Source organism: Loxodonta africana, chromosome 1, assembly GCF_030014295.1.
Source record: "Loxodonta africana isolate mLoxAfr1 chromosome 1, mLoxAfr1.hap2, whole genome shotgun sequence".
In the NCBI taxonomy this organism is placed as follows: domain Eukaryota; kingdom Metazoa; phylum Chordata; class Mammalia; order Proboscidea; family Elephantidae; genus Loxodonta; species Loxodonta africana.
In genome coordinates, this window is record NC_087342.1 from 90,834,957 (window position 1) to 90,847,036 (window position 12,080).

The 12,080-nt window shown below is 49.8% G+C and overlaps 1 protein-coding gene across 2 annotated transcripts; it reads right to left on the bottom strand.

Moving 5' to 3' along the window:
- Positions 1-8,675: 8,675 nt before the first annotated feature.
- On the bottom strand, positions 8,676-12,080 carry LOC100666699 (HLA class I histocompatibility antigen, A alpha chain-like). 2 transcript variants are annotated; one of them, XM_023541668.2, is made up of 7 exons: positions 11,949-12,079; positions 11,390-11,659; positions 10,909-11,184; positions 9,999-10,274; positions 9,775-9,879; positions 9,169-9,216; positions 8,676-9,002 (listed from the first exon to the last, which is right to left on the bottom strand). In XM_023541668.2, exons 1-7 carry the CDS (start codon positions 12,010-12,012, stop codon positions 8,998-9,000), a joined length of 1,044 nt encoding a protein of 347 aa, XP_023397436.1. In that variant the 5' UTR covers positions 12,013-12,079; the 3' UTR covers positions 8,676-8,997. The 2 variants fall into 2 exon arrangements, with proteins under 2 accessions (XP_023397436.1, XP_023397437.1); XM_023541669.2 differs by lacking the exon at positions 9,775-9,879 and having other exon boundaries at positions 11,949-12,080.

Below are 12,080 nucleotides of genomic sequence, written 5' to 3' on the forward strand. Positions count from 1 at the left end.
AAAGAGTGTTCCAAAAAACTACACAGGGACTTGAACCCCCCATATCACCAATGGGGTGAGGGCCCCTTAATCAGGCGAGAGAGGGTCCAGTGGGCCACAACCCCTATTTCCCTTGTTGTTATGCGGTCTGATCTTAGGACTGTGCTTGGCCACCCTCTTCTTGCCTAATTTCCTGAGATCAGTGGAACAACCTGGTTGAGTACGCTTACCTGAAGTTAGAGGCCTCTCCCATCCAGTTTCTGTTCCCGAGCTGAGGTGGGGACCCGGCGGACTTCGTCCCAAGCCGGAATCGTGGTAGCTGCCCAAGACTACTTACCAATCAAATGAGATCCGGGCATGCCTTAAGGGGTATAGGGGGTCCGGATACCCACTGCCTGGGATTCGCAGTCAGCAGTCCCCGGTGGAAGTTGCCAGAATTTGTACCTGAACGCCACTCGGGTTCTTCTCCTGCCTTATTATCCTATCGAAATAAGATGGACACTGACTGCAACGGAAACAGAAAGTGCTAAGTTTATCGTATGCGCATACAAGGAGCACCTGGGGTCTAGTGACCATAAGGCCACGTGCTCGACGGCTAAGGGGGCTAGGGAAGTTTTTGTCTCCAATGGCATCAGGGGGTTGGGTTTGGTACCAGTTACTTTCTGCCTTTAGCCCTCCCATGCCTATATTTGGGGGTCGGGGGGTCAGCTGAAGAATGGGATTTCAATCTGTGTGTGCTTCAAGGTGTAATTAGGGCTAGTCAGTGGACAGGGCCACTACCTACCCTGACTTCCTGCTCAAAACAAGCTTGTGGTTAGCAAGACAAAGGGGGGGAAGGGGTGTGGATTGGGGTTTTCAATATGGGTGAGCAGCCTGTTTCACTTGGACCCCTGTTGCGGGTGACTGGGTAACCTGAGTGGAGCCACCAGTCCTTAGGCCCCTGATGTGGGTAGGTGAGGACCCTGTATAATAGGCAAAGTGGTGTCAAATATCAAACACCCACCTCTCCACTGCACAGATCAAACAGTTGTAGTCTGCCAACAAGAGCCTATTCTCCTGAAATAGGCCCACACAGGTCCATGCAGGGGGAAAGGTATTCAAAGTCCATGGACCATTTATGCCTGGACAGGAGCTGCTTCTGTCCTGAGCTCCCCAGGTTAGTGGAGCTGTCAAATTATCTTTTCTCCCAGGTGCAGAATTATTCCTTCTCCAAGGCCGGGAGGATGGCTCCAGGTGCTCAACAGGGCCTATCACAGGCCCAAAGAAATCAACAGCCACGGAAGCTGGCTTGGGGGAGGGGTTGCGGTAAAATATACGCAAGTACTAGCTGTTGCCAAGAGTGCCATTCCTCTCCGGTTCCAGAAGAGTGAGTCGACTGACTGCTTCTCCCTGAGGAAACTGTGGCCGAGCACTGTTATCAGCCCACAGCAGCTGCTCCCGGGAATGGTGCCTGAGGGTTCCCAGCGATTCAGGTCCGGCATCTCCTCTCTGCTTCTGAACCGACTCTCCCACCCTCTGCCACTCGCTTCACTTTCTAAGTCGGCCTTTGATGTTCAGGGCTCCTAGCTTGTCATAAATATAATGGTTTCACTTGTTTTTTCAGGTTTTTGTTGTAAGAGGGTTCACAGGACTTGTCTGGCTATTCTGCCATCTTGGCCCCACCTCATCGGAAATTATCAATGCCAAAAGAAGGGGAGAGGAAGCAAGGGAGTAGAGCAGCACATGGAGTACTGGCACAGGAGACACCTGTGATGAAGGGTTTGAAGAGGGTACCCAGGCACTGGGCCATGTGAGTGAGGGACAGGTGCCTGTGCCACTCTGGGTGGACTAGCCCTGGTTCCAAATTCCCCTCATAGATATGTCTGAGCTCAGCCCCAAGCAGCCTGCAGTCATGGCCTCAGTTGTGCCTTTATCGCCTACAACAAGGAGGGCTGCCATAGTAGACCAAGTGGCCCTGGAGGAACATGAAGAAGACATGGTGACTGTATACCATCCTGGACACAAGGATCTCAGCATTAAGACGTGTTCCAGGTGATCCACTCCCCATCTCCCAGGATCCCAGGGCTGTCCCTGTCCCCTTGCCAGCTCCCACCCGCAGATTCTGGGATCCTTCCTCTTTCTCCTTCAGATCGCCGCACTGGCATCTGGATGCCCTCAGACCCTGCTCTCTGCTACCCAACCCCAGAACATAGGAACTCTGTAGTTCTGACCTCAAATCTCAGTTTTGGTGGTTGACCTAGGGGCTTGGAGGTCATAGGCAGGGGAGGCTCCACAGGGCATCACATGTTGTGGCTGAGCCAAGGCTTCCACCTGGGCAACAGCTGCAGGTTCTGGTGCTCGGGCTCTGGCTCCTATGAAAGAACTTCCCTATTGACCACCCCGCCACCTGGTGGACCATCCATATATGCTCAGGCTCTGGCTCCTATGAAAGGACTTCCCTATTGACCACCCCGCCACCTGGCTGACCATCCATATACTCCTGGGGCACAGTATGCACCACAGAGAGCAGGTGTACATGGCACTGCCTGTCTACTATGTGGGTGAGGCTGGACCAGGGCAGGGTGGCACCGAGGGGCCTGCTGGTTGTCGGTGGGGCTCAGGGACACAGCGTAATTAGTGAGACATTGTAGATGAAACCTCCGCTGGTGTAAATACACACAATTACACACCAGGGCTAAGTAACTCCTCCCCACCCCCAATTTAAAATTGCCAGATTAGCAGCAATTAAAAAATCAAGACACCCTACCACCTTCCAACCACACAGTATCCTTCCTTAAAGCCGTGGAAGTTCCTACCATCTGTGTGTGTCTTTAGGCTGTGAACACAGGTCAGAGAAGCCCTCACCTCACAGCAGGCTGCTCTAAGCCATTAGTTAAAATGCGATTCTATGGACTAGGCCTTGTTCACCTGTGAGAAGTGAAGAAAGGGCTGTATTTTGGGGAAGTTCAAGGTCTGTCAGTAGCTTTTTTGTTTCCTACTGGATTTCTGGGCTGAAATCTAGGAGTTCATTTATACATGTTTCTTCTCTTCCTCTCAGAAATCAAAAGTCACGAGTATGTAGAGATTCAGAAATTTCAAATCTATCTTAAAAGAAACTAGTCAGGGTTTCAACTCCAGCCATGGCAGATTGGACTGTTTCAGACCAACCCCCCCTCCAGGACAACTACAAAAGCTGGTCAAGAGGTAAGAACATCCACTTGAAGGCATCGGAGTTACCAGGGCAGTGAGGACTTGATGGAGCCAGATTTAAACAGAAGAAATCCCAGAAATGTGTGCCCAGTATTGGTAATATTCTCTCTTTCAAAGCACTTGTCAAGTTGAGTGGTAGCTGAGAGCCTGAGAAGCTGTGTAAGCCTTTTGGCAGATGCTACAGGAAGAGAGAGAAAAACTGAAGTATAGAATGCTACACAGAAATGTAAATGAATGAACTATCACTATACACATACACATGGATGAATTCCAGCCCCCCCCCAAAAAAAAGTGAGCAAAGAAAGTCAAACACAGAAGAGCAGATATCAGATGATTCCATCAAACCAATTGAGGAATTAAACCAAATCTGTTGCCATCAAGTCGATTCTGACCATAAAGAACAGAGTAGAACTGCCCCATAGGGATTCCAAGGAGTGGCTGGTGGATTTGAACTGCAGATATTTTAGTAGCAGCCAAGCTTTTAACCACTGTGCCACCAGGGCTCCGTATTGGGCACAGGACCCAGGAGCTGCTTGCTTAACAAACCCAACCGCTGAGGCTGGTTCACATCTACGTTGAGAATTCCTGGTCTACATGCTTGCTACTAGAAGACTGGCAGCATCAACATCAACCTTGTTACAAATACAGAGTCACATGCTCTACTCCAGACTTTCTGATTATTAATGAGATTTCCGGGTGATTCCTCTGCACACTACAGTTTAGACTCCCTGATCTGTGTGCTTTTTTTTTTTCTATATATATAATTTTTATTTTGCTTTAACTTAAACTTTACAAATCAGGTCAGTCTCTTACACAAAAACTTATACACACCTTGCTACATACTCCCAATTACTCTCCCCCTAATCAGACAGCCTCCTCCCTCCCTCCACTCTCTCCTTTCATTTCCATTTCCCCAGCTTCTAACCCTCTCCACCGTCTTATCTCCCTTCCGGGCAGGAGATGCCAACATATTGTCAAGTGTCCACCCGATCCAAGAAGCTCACTCCTCACCAGCATCCCTGTCCAACCCATTGTTCACTTCAATCCATGTCTGAAGAGTTAGCTTCGGGAATGGTTCCTGTCCTTGGCCAACAGAAGGTCTGGGGACCATGACCACTGGGGTCCTTCTAGTCTCAGTCAGAACATTAAGTCTGGTCTTTTTATGAGAATTTGGAGTCTGCATCCCACTGTTCTCCTGCTCCCTCAGGGGTTCTCTGTTGTGTTCCCTGTCAGGGCAGTCATCCGTTGTAGCTGGGCACCATCTAGTTCTTCTGGTCTCAGGATGATGTAGTCTTTGGTTTGTGTGGCCCTTTCTGTCTCTTGGGCTCGTAATTACCTTGTGTCCTTGGTGTTCTTCATTCTCCTTTGATCCAGGTGGGTTGAGACTCATGACGCATCTTAGATGGCCGCTTGCTAGCGTTTAAGACCCCAGATGCCACTCTTTAAAGTGGGATGCAGAATGTTTTCTTAATAGATTTTATTATGCCAATTGACTTAGTTGTCCCCTGAAACCATAGTCTCCAAACCCCTGCCCCTGCTATGCTGCCTTCGAAGCATTCAGTTTATTCAGGAAACTTCTTTGCTTTTGGCTTAGTCCCATTGTGCTGACCTCCCCTGTATTGTGTGTTGTCTTTCCCTTCACTTAAAGTAGTTCTTAACTACTATCTAATTAGTGAATACCCCCTCCGATCCTCCCTTCCTCCCCCCTCTCGTAACCAGCAAAGAATGTTTTCTTCTCAGTTTAAACTATTTCTCAAGTTCGATAGTAGTGGTCTTTACAATATTTGTCCTTTTGTGACTAATTTCACTCAGCATAATGCCTTCCAGGTTCCTCTATGTTATGAAATGTTTCACAGATTCATCCCTGTTCTTCATTGATGTGTGGTATTCTTTTGTGTGAATATACCATAATTTATTTATCCATTCATTCGTTGATGGGCACCTTGGTTGCTTCCATCTTTTTGCTATTGTAAACAGTGCTGCAATAAACATGGGTGTGCATATATCTGTTCGTGTAAAGGTTTTATTTCTCCACATTTATGCTGAGGAGTGGGATTGCTGGATGTTATGGTAGTTCTATTTCTAGCTTTTTAAGGAAGTGCCAAATCGATTTCCAAAGTGGTTGTACCATTTTACACTCCCACCAGCAGTGTAGAAGTGTTCCAAATTCTCCACAGCCTCTCCAACATTTATTATTTTCTGTTTTTTGGGTTAATGCCAGCATTGATGGAGTGAGGTGAAATCTCATTGTAGTTTTAATATGCATTTCTCTAATGGCTAATGATCATGAGCATTTCCTCATGTATCTGTTAGCTATCTGAATGTCTTCTTTAGTGAAGTGTCTGTTTATATCTTTTGTCCATTTTTAAATTGGGTTATTTGTCTTTATGTAGTTGAGTTTTTGCAGTATCATGTAGATTTTAGAGATCAGGTGCTGATCAGAAATGTATTAGCTAAAATTTTTTTCATACTCTGTAGATAGTGTTTTTACTCTTTTGGTGAAGTCTTTGGATGAGCATAGGTGTTTGATTTTTAGGAGCTCCCAGTTATCTAGTTATCCTTCCAGAGTGTTCCCCATCTCTACTGACATCAGCTCGATCTTCCTATTTACACAGACCAAAAAAGTTGGTGTCCTCCTTGGTTCCTCTCTCTCGTACTGCAGATTTTGTCCATTAGGAAATCCTATAACATCCAACTTCAAAATATATGCAGAATCCAATCACTTCCCACTATTTTCATTGCTCACACCCAGGCAAAGCAACCAACCTCTCTAGCTGGAATGCAACACATACTTCTCAGATTTCCTACTGCCTCGCTTACCCATTGCGTCTTGATTCTATTCTCAGCACAGAAGCCAGAGCGATCATTTCAAAAGAGCAGTCATGCCATATCTCTCTTTGGCTCGAAACTGTCTTGTAACTCCCTATCTCACTCAGTAGAAGTCAGAAGCCTTCCTTACACCCTCAGGCCCTACAGAATCTGGCAACACATCTAACCTCATCTCAATGACTCTGCTGCAGCTACACTGGGCTCCTCCCTGCTCGGAGAACACAGACACAGCTCTGCTCTGGTGTTTCTACACTTGATGTCCCCCTGCCTGGAAAGATTATGCCAGATAATCATCGTGGCTACTTCCTTCATGTTCTTCAAATCTTTCCTCAAAGGCCACCTTCTCAAGGAAGCTCATGCCAACCACCTGAGTTACAACAGCCATCTTCCCTCTTCCCACATTCCCCCACTCTGAGTCATCTTCCCATAGCACTTACCACTTTCTAAATACTTGTTTTATTTCTATGTTTCAATGTAGTGGGTTTCTTTAAAGGTTTTTTCTGTCTTTGGGTTTGTAATTCTCTCAAAATGATTTTGGGCCACAGTCTGCCAAGTGATTGTTCTCTTTGTGCCTTGCAGTGATTGGTCTCTTTGCTAACCGCGTATGTGGCTTGCAATTATTGTCTGTTTTCCTATCTTGCAATCAACTCAATAGGACTGGGTGGTTTACATCCACCCAATAGGATTGGCTGGATTGGTAGGTGTCTTAGACTGAGTTCTCTATATATATATTGAGAGTGACTTATATCAAGGAAATGGCTCATGAGGCTGTAGAAGCTGTAACATCTCAAGTCCATGGGTCAAGAAAAAGGCTTTTCCTGATTCACATAGCCACAGGGGCTGGCAAACACAAGATCTGCAGGCCAGAGAGCAGGGTTGTTGCTCACAGCCTGTGAAGATTGTGAAATCCCAAGATTGGCAGGCAGGGCCACAGGTAAACTGCTAGCTCAAGGCCAAAGAACCAGAGGTCAGACCAAAAGGTACCAGCTTCAGTTTCCAGAATGAGCCCCAGAACCCCTGCCTGAATGTCCACCCACATTCCATGCAGGCCACACTGCCACGGAAATTTCCCCTCAACTGATTGGCTACTCATAGCAGATGCCGTCGTGGGGGTGATCACATATCAACTCTCAACAGGGAAGTGCTCACATTATATGACTGCTAAAACACTGAGAATCATGGCCCAGCCAAGTTGACACACATCACAGTAGGCATATGGAAAGCCACACTTGAAAATTAAAAAGCAGTTTGTCTATAAAAGTAGGCAGTCTCACAGAAGTTTGTGGGGGGTCCCCTGATCAACAAGAGTTTAAAGAAAAGTGTGTCCTTTGGGCCTGTGGTCCTTTAGCTGAGAATCTCCTAGACACCTCCCAAAAGGAGTTATAATGTGGGTAAAGGGCTATAGCACTGAGCTGATAACACTGAAGACTGAAACAATGGCCGAGCCAGTGGCAGAGAGGCCTAGAAGGGGCCCAGGACAGAGCTGGTGGTAAAGGTCCAGTAGGCGTCCAGTGGCAGAGGAAGCAGTCAGGGCAGCAGTAGCAGAATTGGCCTACTGAGCAGATGGGGGCTGAGCTGGCTTGCCTTTGGCAGTGGCAGACTCCCTGGCTGCACTGAGAATGGTAACCCTAAGGGCCAAGAAGTTGCCCTCAGAGGCTTGGGCATGCACTGTTCAGATTGTTGTTGGTAGGTGATGTTGGTCGATTTTCGATTCATAGTGACCCCATGTGACAGAGGAGAACTGCCACCATAAGTTTTTTAGGCTGTAATCTTTACAGAAGCAGATCTTCAGGTCTTTTTCCCACAGAGTCTCGGAGTGGGTGCAAACCACCAACCTTTCAGTTGGCAGTCGATTACTTAACCGTTGAACCATCAGTGCTCCTTCACTGTACGAGTGTTACCTGTGAACAGTTTCGAATTAAGAGCTGTCATAATGCTAGCTTAAGCCTGGTGCTGGCTCAGCGTTGTCCCCAAAGATGCTGGTTCAGAGTTAGACGAATAGAACAGGGGTCCAGGCCCAGCCAAGGAAAGCCACACAGAGACAGTGCAGAGAGAGACAGAGAGAGAACAAACACAGTTATGCTGCACCTGACCTGAGTTGGCAACACACTTGCTTAGAGAAATACACAGCTGCTAACACCTGTGGTCACAGTATGACCACCCAGTCACACAAATATGGACTTGGGTAATCTGGGACCAGTAAATGGGCCCCCCTTTTAGACATAAGTGTGTTCCTCTCCTACGGTGCTAAATTGGGTACTCGTGGGGATAGAAGGGACCGGTTCAGTTCAAGTATGTTCCTATCATTTTTGGTTAGCTTTGTATAAATAGTAATGACAACTTTTGATTGCCAGCGATTTGTAAAGTGTCTCTGTGTGTACAACCTAATCAGATTGGACAACAGATTCCTTATACTAACAGTCTCATGATTGCTTAGAATTTAGAATACATTCTGGGTGTATGCAAATGGGTATGTGCACACGTGGGGCACAGGCCCGGTCCACACTCAGCTCCTCCACAGCATCCTCCTGTCCCCACTTGTGACAGAATCAGCATAGCACAGATGCAAATTCTGGAAGGCTCTCAGATCTTCCATTTATTTCCTCTCTCAAATTTTGAGTATTCCTCACCTTGAATTAACCCATCATCCGCACCTCTTGCCAAGAAATTGAAAAAAATTCATATCCAGATTCTAATTTTAATAGGGAAGTGAGAAGCTGCTCAGCTCAGAGCAACACAAAGTTATGATAGGGATGGAGAAGTTCTAGCCCTGCCTTTGCTGGAACAGGAATGCTGATCAGGGAAAGGACACAAGTCAGTATGGGGAGGGAGTCCTACTGAGCAGGGGTGGGCTAGTCTCCCCGCATCCTCACATTACGCTGATAGGAACACAGATATATTCAGACACCAGTTGCAGGAAGATAAGTCAGGGTTTGTTGAAGTCACAAAGTGAGATGTGAACAAATCTTGTATCACTCAGTCCCACGCAAGGCAGGAGTCTCACGCTACAGAAGAAAAGAATCATTAACAAAACAGGTGAGTGACTCTAAGTATTGATATGATGAACAACTCATCACAAGCTCAAAATGTCCAAATCCCCAAATCCCCATAACCCAGTCATTTCCCCTCTACCCCAACCCCTCCCCAACATCAGGCCCTCCAGAACCACACCTTTAGAATCTGTGAAAGACACATCAGAGCCCTGGGCACTGTTACCACCTGGGGAAGAACAAAACAGGATCTGGTCAGAGCCCACAGGAGGAGATGAGACTAAAGAAAAAATTATGTGGTGGTGGGGAGGGGCTAATGGGCTTCTGTCTACAATGTCCTAAGGGTCTGAACATAGTTCCTTCTTTTTCCACCTGTGGGAAGAAAAGGTCCTATGAGAGACCAGGGAGGAGGTAGGGCCATAAGTTCTAGAGGAACCAGAACTGTGATTGCACACCCAGGACAGGGTCCAGAAACAAGAGTAAAGATGTGTGGGAACTGGACAAACCACCCTTCTGCAGGTCTGTCCTCAGCAGAGACCTTTCTCTCTGACCTATAACTGCTGAGAATCAGTTCCCATCACCAGACTTGTCAAGGTGAGAGGTTTCTACTTCGTCTTTACACATGCTTTACATAAGAGTAACTGTTAACACCCAAGGCCCCAGATTGGGTAGGTGTGGGTATGTGGATGGTGTCTTCTATAGTGAGGCAGGAGAGAAACAAAGTCTTACCTAGGGATTGAAAGCCACCAGTGGGATAAGAAAACTCAGACCCCAGCCCCTCCCCTACCTGAGCTCTTCTTTATCCAGATTACAACGCCAGTGACCACAGCTCCTAGGAGAACCAGGCCAGCAACAATTCCCAGGATGGAAGTGGTGGGCTGAGGAGGCACTTCTAGGAAGGGAAGGAAGGGGAAGGGAAGGTGCCCTGACCTCTAGGTCTCACCCCTGACCCTGCTGGAGGTGCCCAGAAGAGCACCCTGAGATGAGGCTTTGCCCTTGTCCTCTGCTTACCCCATCTCAGGGTGAGGGGCTCAGACAGCCCCTCGTGCTGCACACGGCACACGTATCTCTGCTCCTCTCCAGAGGGTACTACCAGGGCAGCCCACTTCTGGAAGGTCCCGTCCCCCGCAGGCCTGGTCTCCACAAGCTCTGTGTCCTGGGTCTGGTCCTCTCCATCTCGCTGCCAGGTCAGTGTGATCTCCACAGGGTAGAAGCCCAGGGCCCAGCACCTCAGCGTGACCTCGTGATCAGAGATGGGGTGGTGGGTCACATATGCCTTTGGGGGATCTGAGTGGAAGGGTCAGAAAACTTAGGAACTTTCCATTGCCTCCATGGACCACTTGAGCAGGGCTCACGTGACTATCCCGAGACTGAACAGGACAACTGGGGTGGGGGGATGGAGAGCAAAATCCAAACCGCAGCCTGCACCCAGGGGTATAGAATAATCTCCTATTCCTTGGAAAGTTGTAGATTTGGGTGAGCCTGGTATAATAGGCTCTATGTCTTGAGCGGAAGAACAGGTGCGTCTGGTCCTGACCAGATAGAAAAGCTGGAAGCAGATCTTCAAAGAGGTTGAATGTGGGGCAGAGAACAAGGCCTGAGAGAGAAAGTCCCCTGTAGTTCCCAAGGCCACTGACAGGCTCAATGGGAATTGCCAATCAGTTATTCCAAGAATCATCTCTCCCTCCATCCCCAGAGACTGGAGCCCTTAATTATCCCTGAGACCCTTCCTTAGCAGTCCTCTGGACAAATCACTCTCTGGTGCAGGACCTGGAAACTCGGGTGGAATCGGGTCTCTCCCGACCCATTGGAGGTGGGTATTCTGGCGCTGATGCCATTTTTCTCTCCTCTTTGTGTGACATCAGGGGGAACAGTCCCAGCCTGAAAGGAGATCAGGGAGGCACCCCGTGGCCCCCCTTACCTGCTCGCAGCAGCGTCTCCTTCCCTTTCTCCAGGTATCTGTACAGCCACTCCACACAGTCCCCCTCCAGGAAGGCTCTGACTCGCTCCGCCCTACCGGCCTCCTCCCACTCCCGCTGGGTGATCTGAGCCGCGGCGTCCGCCGCCGTCCAGGAGCGCAGGTCCTCGTTCAGGGCAATGTAATCGGTGCCATCGTAGGCCATCTGACGGTACCCGCGGAGGAAGCGCCCGTCCGACCTTAGGTCACAGGCAGACAGCCACTGGATGGTGTGAGAACCTGGCCGACCCCGCGGTCGGCCCAGCCAACTTAGCCGTTTCGGCCTAGACTGAAACCTCGGGGGAATCCCCGCGGCTCTTCCCGGGTCGAAGGGCTGGGCGGGTCCCAAGGCCTCAGTGTGAAGTTGGGACCCGGATAATCGGGGCGACCGGTCTGTGGGGGCGAGGGGACCCGTGAGCTGCAACCCGGGCCCGGCGTCACTCACCGGAGGCGCTCTGGTTGTAGTAGCCGCGCAGGGTCCACAGGTGCACTCGCAAATTCTGTGCGACGCCCTTGGCTCTGCGGGTCAGCTCTTCCAAGTGCTCCTGCTCCTCCTGCTCCATCCACCACGTCCGCGGCTCCGCTCTGGGATTTGCGGCGTCGCTGTCAAAGCGTCCCAATTGCGTGTCGTCCACGTAGCCGACGGCGATGACGCGGGGCTCCCCGCCGCCGGGCCGGGACACGGCGGTGAAGAAATGGCTCAGGGAGTGGGAGCCTGGGGGTGGGAGCGGCTGAGACCACCGACCCCCTCCCCGTACAGCTCCCGGGTCCGGGATCCATGGGGGCGGGGAGGGATGGGAGGGGCGGGGAGGACGGACAAGGGGCGGCCGGAGGAGCAGGGCCACGACACAGGGGTGGGAGAGGCGGGGACCAGGGCGGGGGAAGGGGCCCTGGGAGGGCGTGGTGGTGAGGCAGCTTCCCCGATGGTCCTGAGCTCTCGCTGGGCGGTCCCCTCTCTCCCCTTTTCTCCACAGAGGCCGTTTCCCTCCCAACCTCGCACTCACCCGCCTGGGTCTGGGTCAGGGCCAGGGACCCGGAAAGCAAGAAGAGAAGGACCTGGGAAGCCATCACCAATGTCAGTAGAGGTTCCGAAAACTGATTTCCAGTGCGCCCCTGGGGACCTTATAATCCCTAAC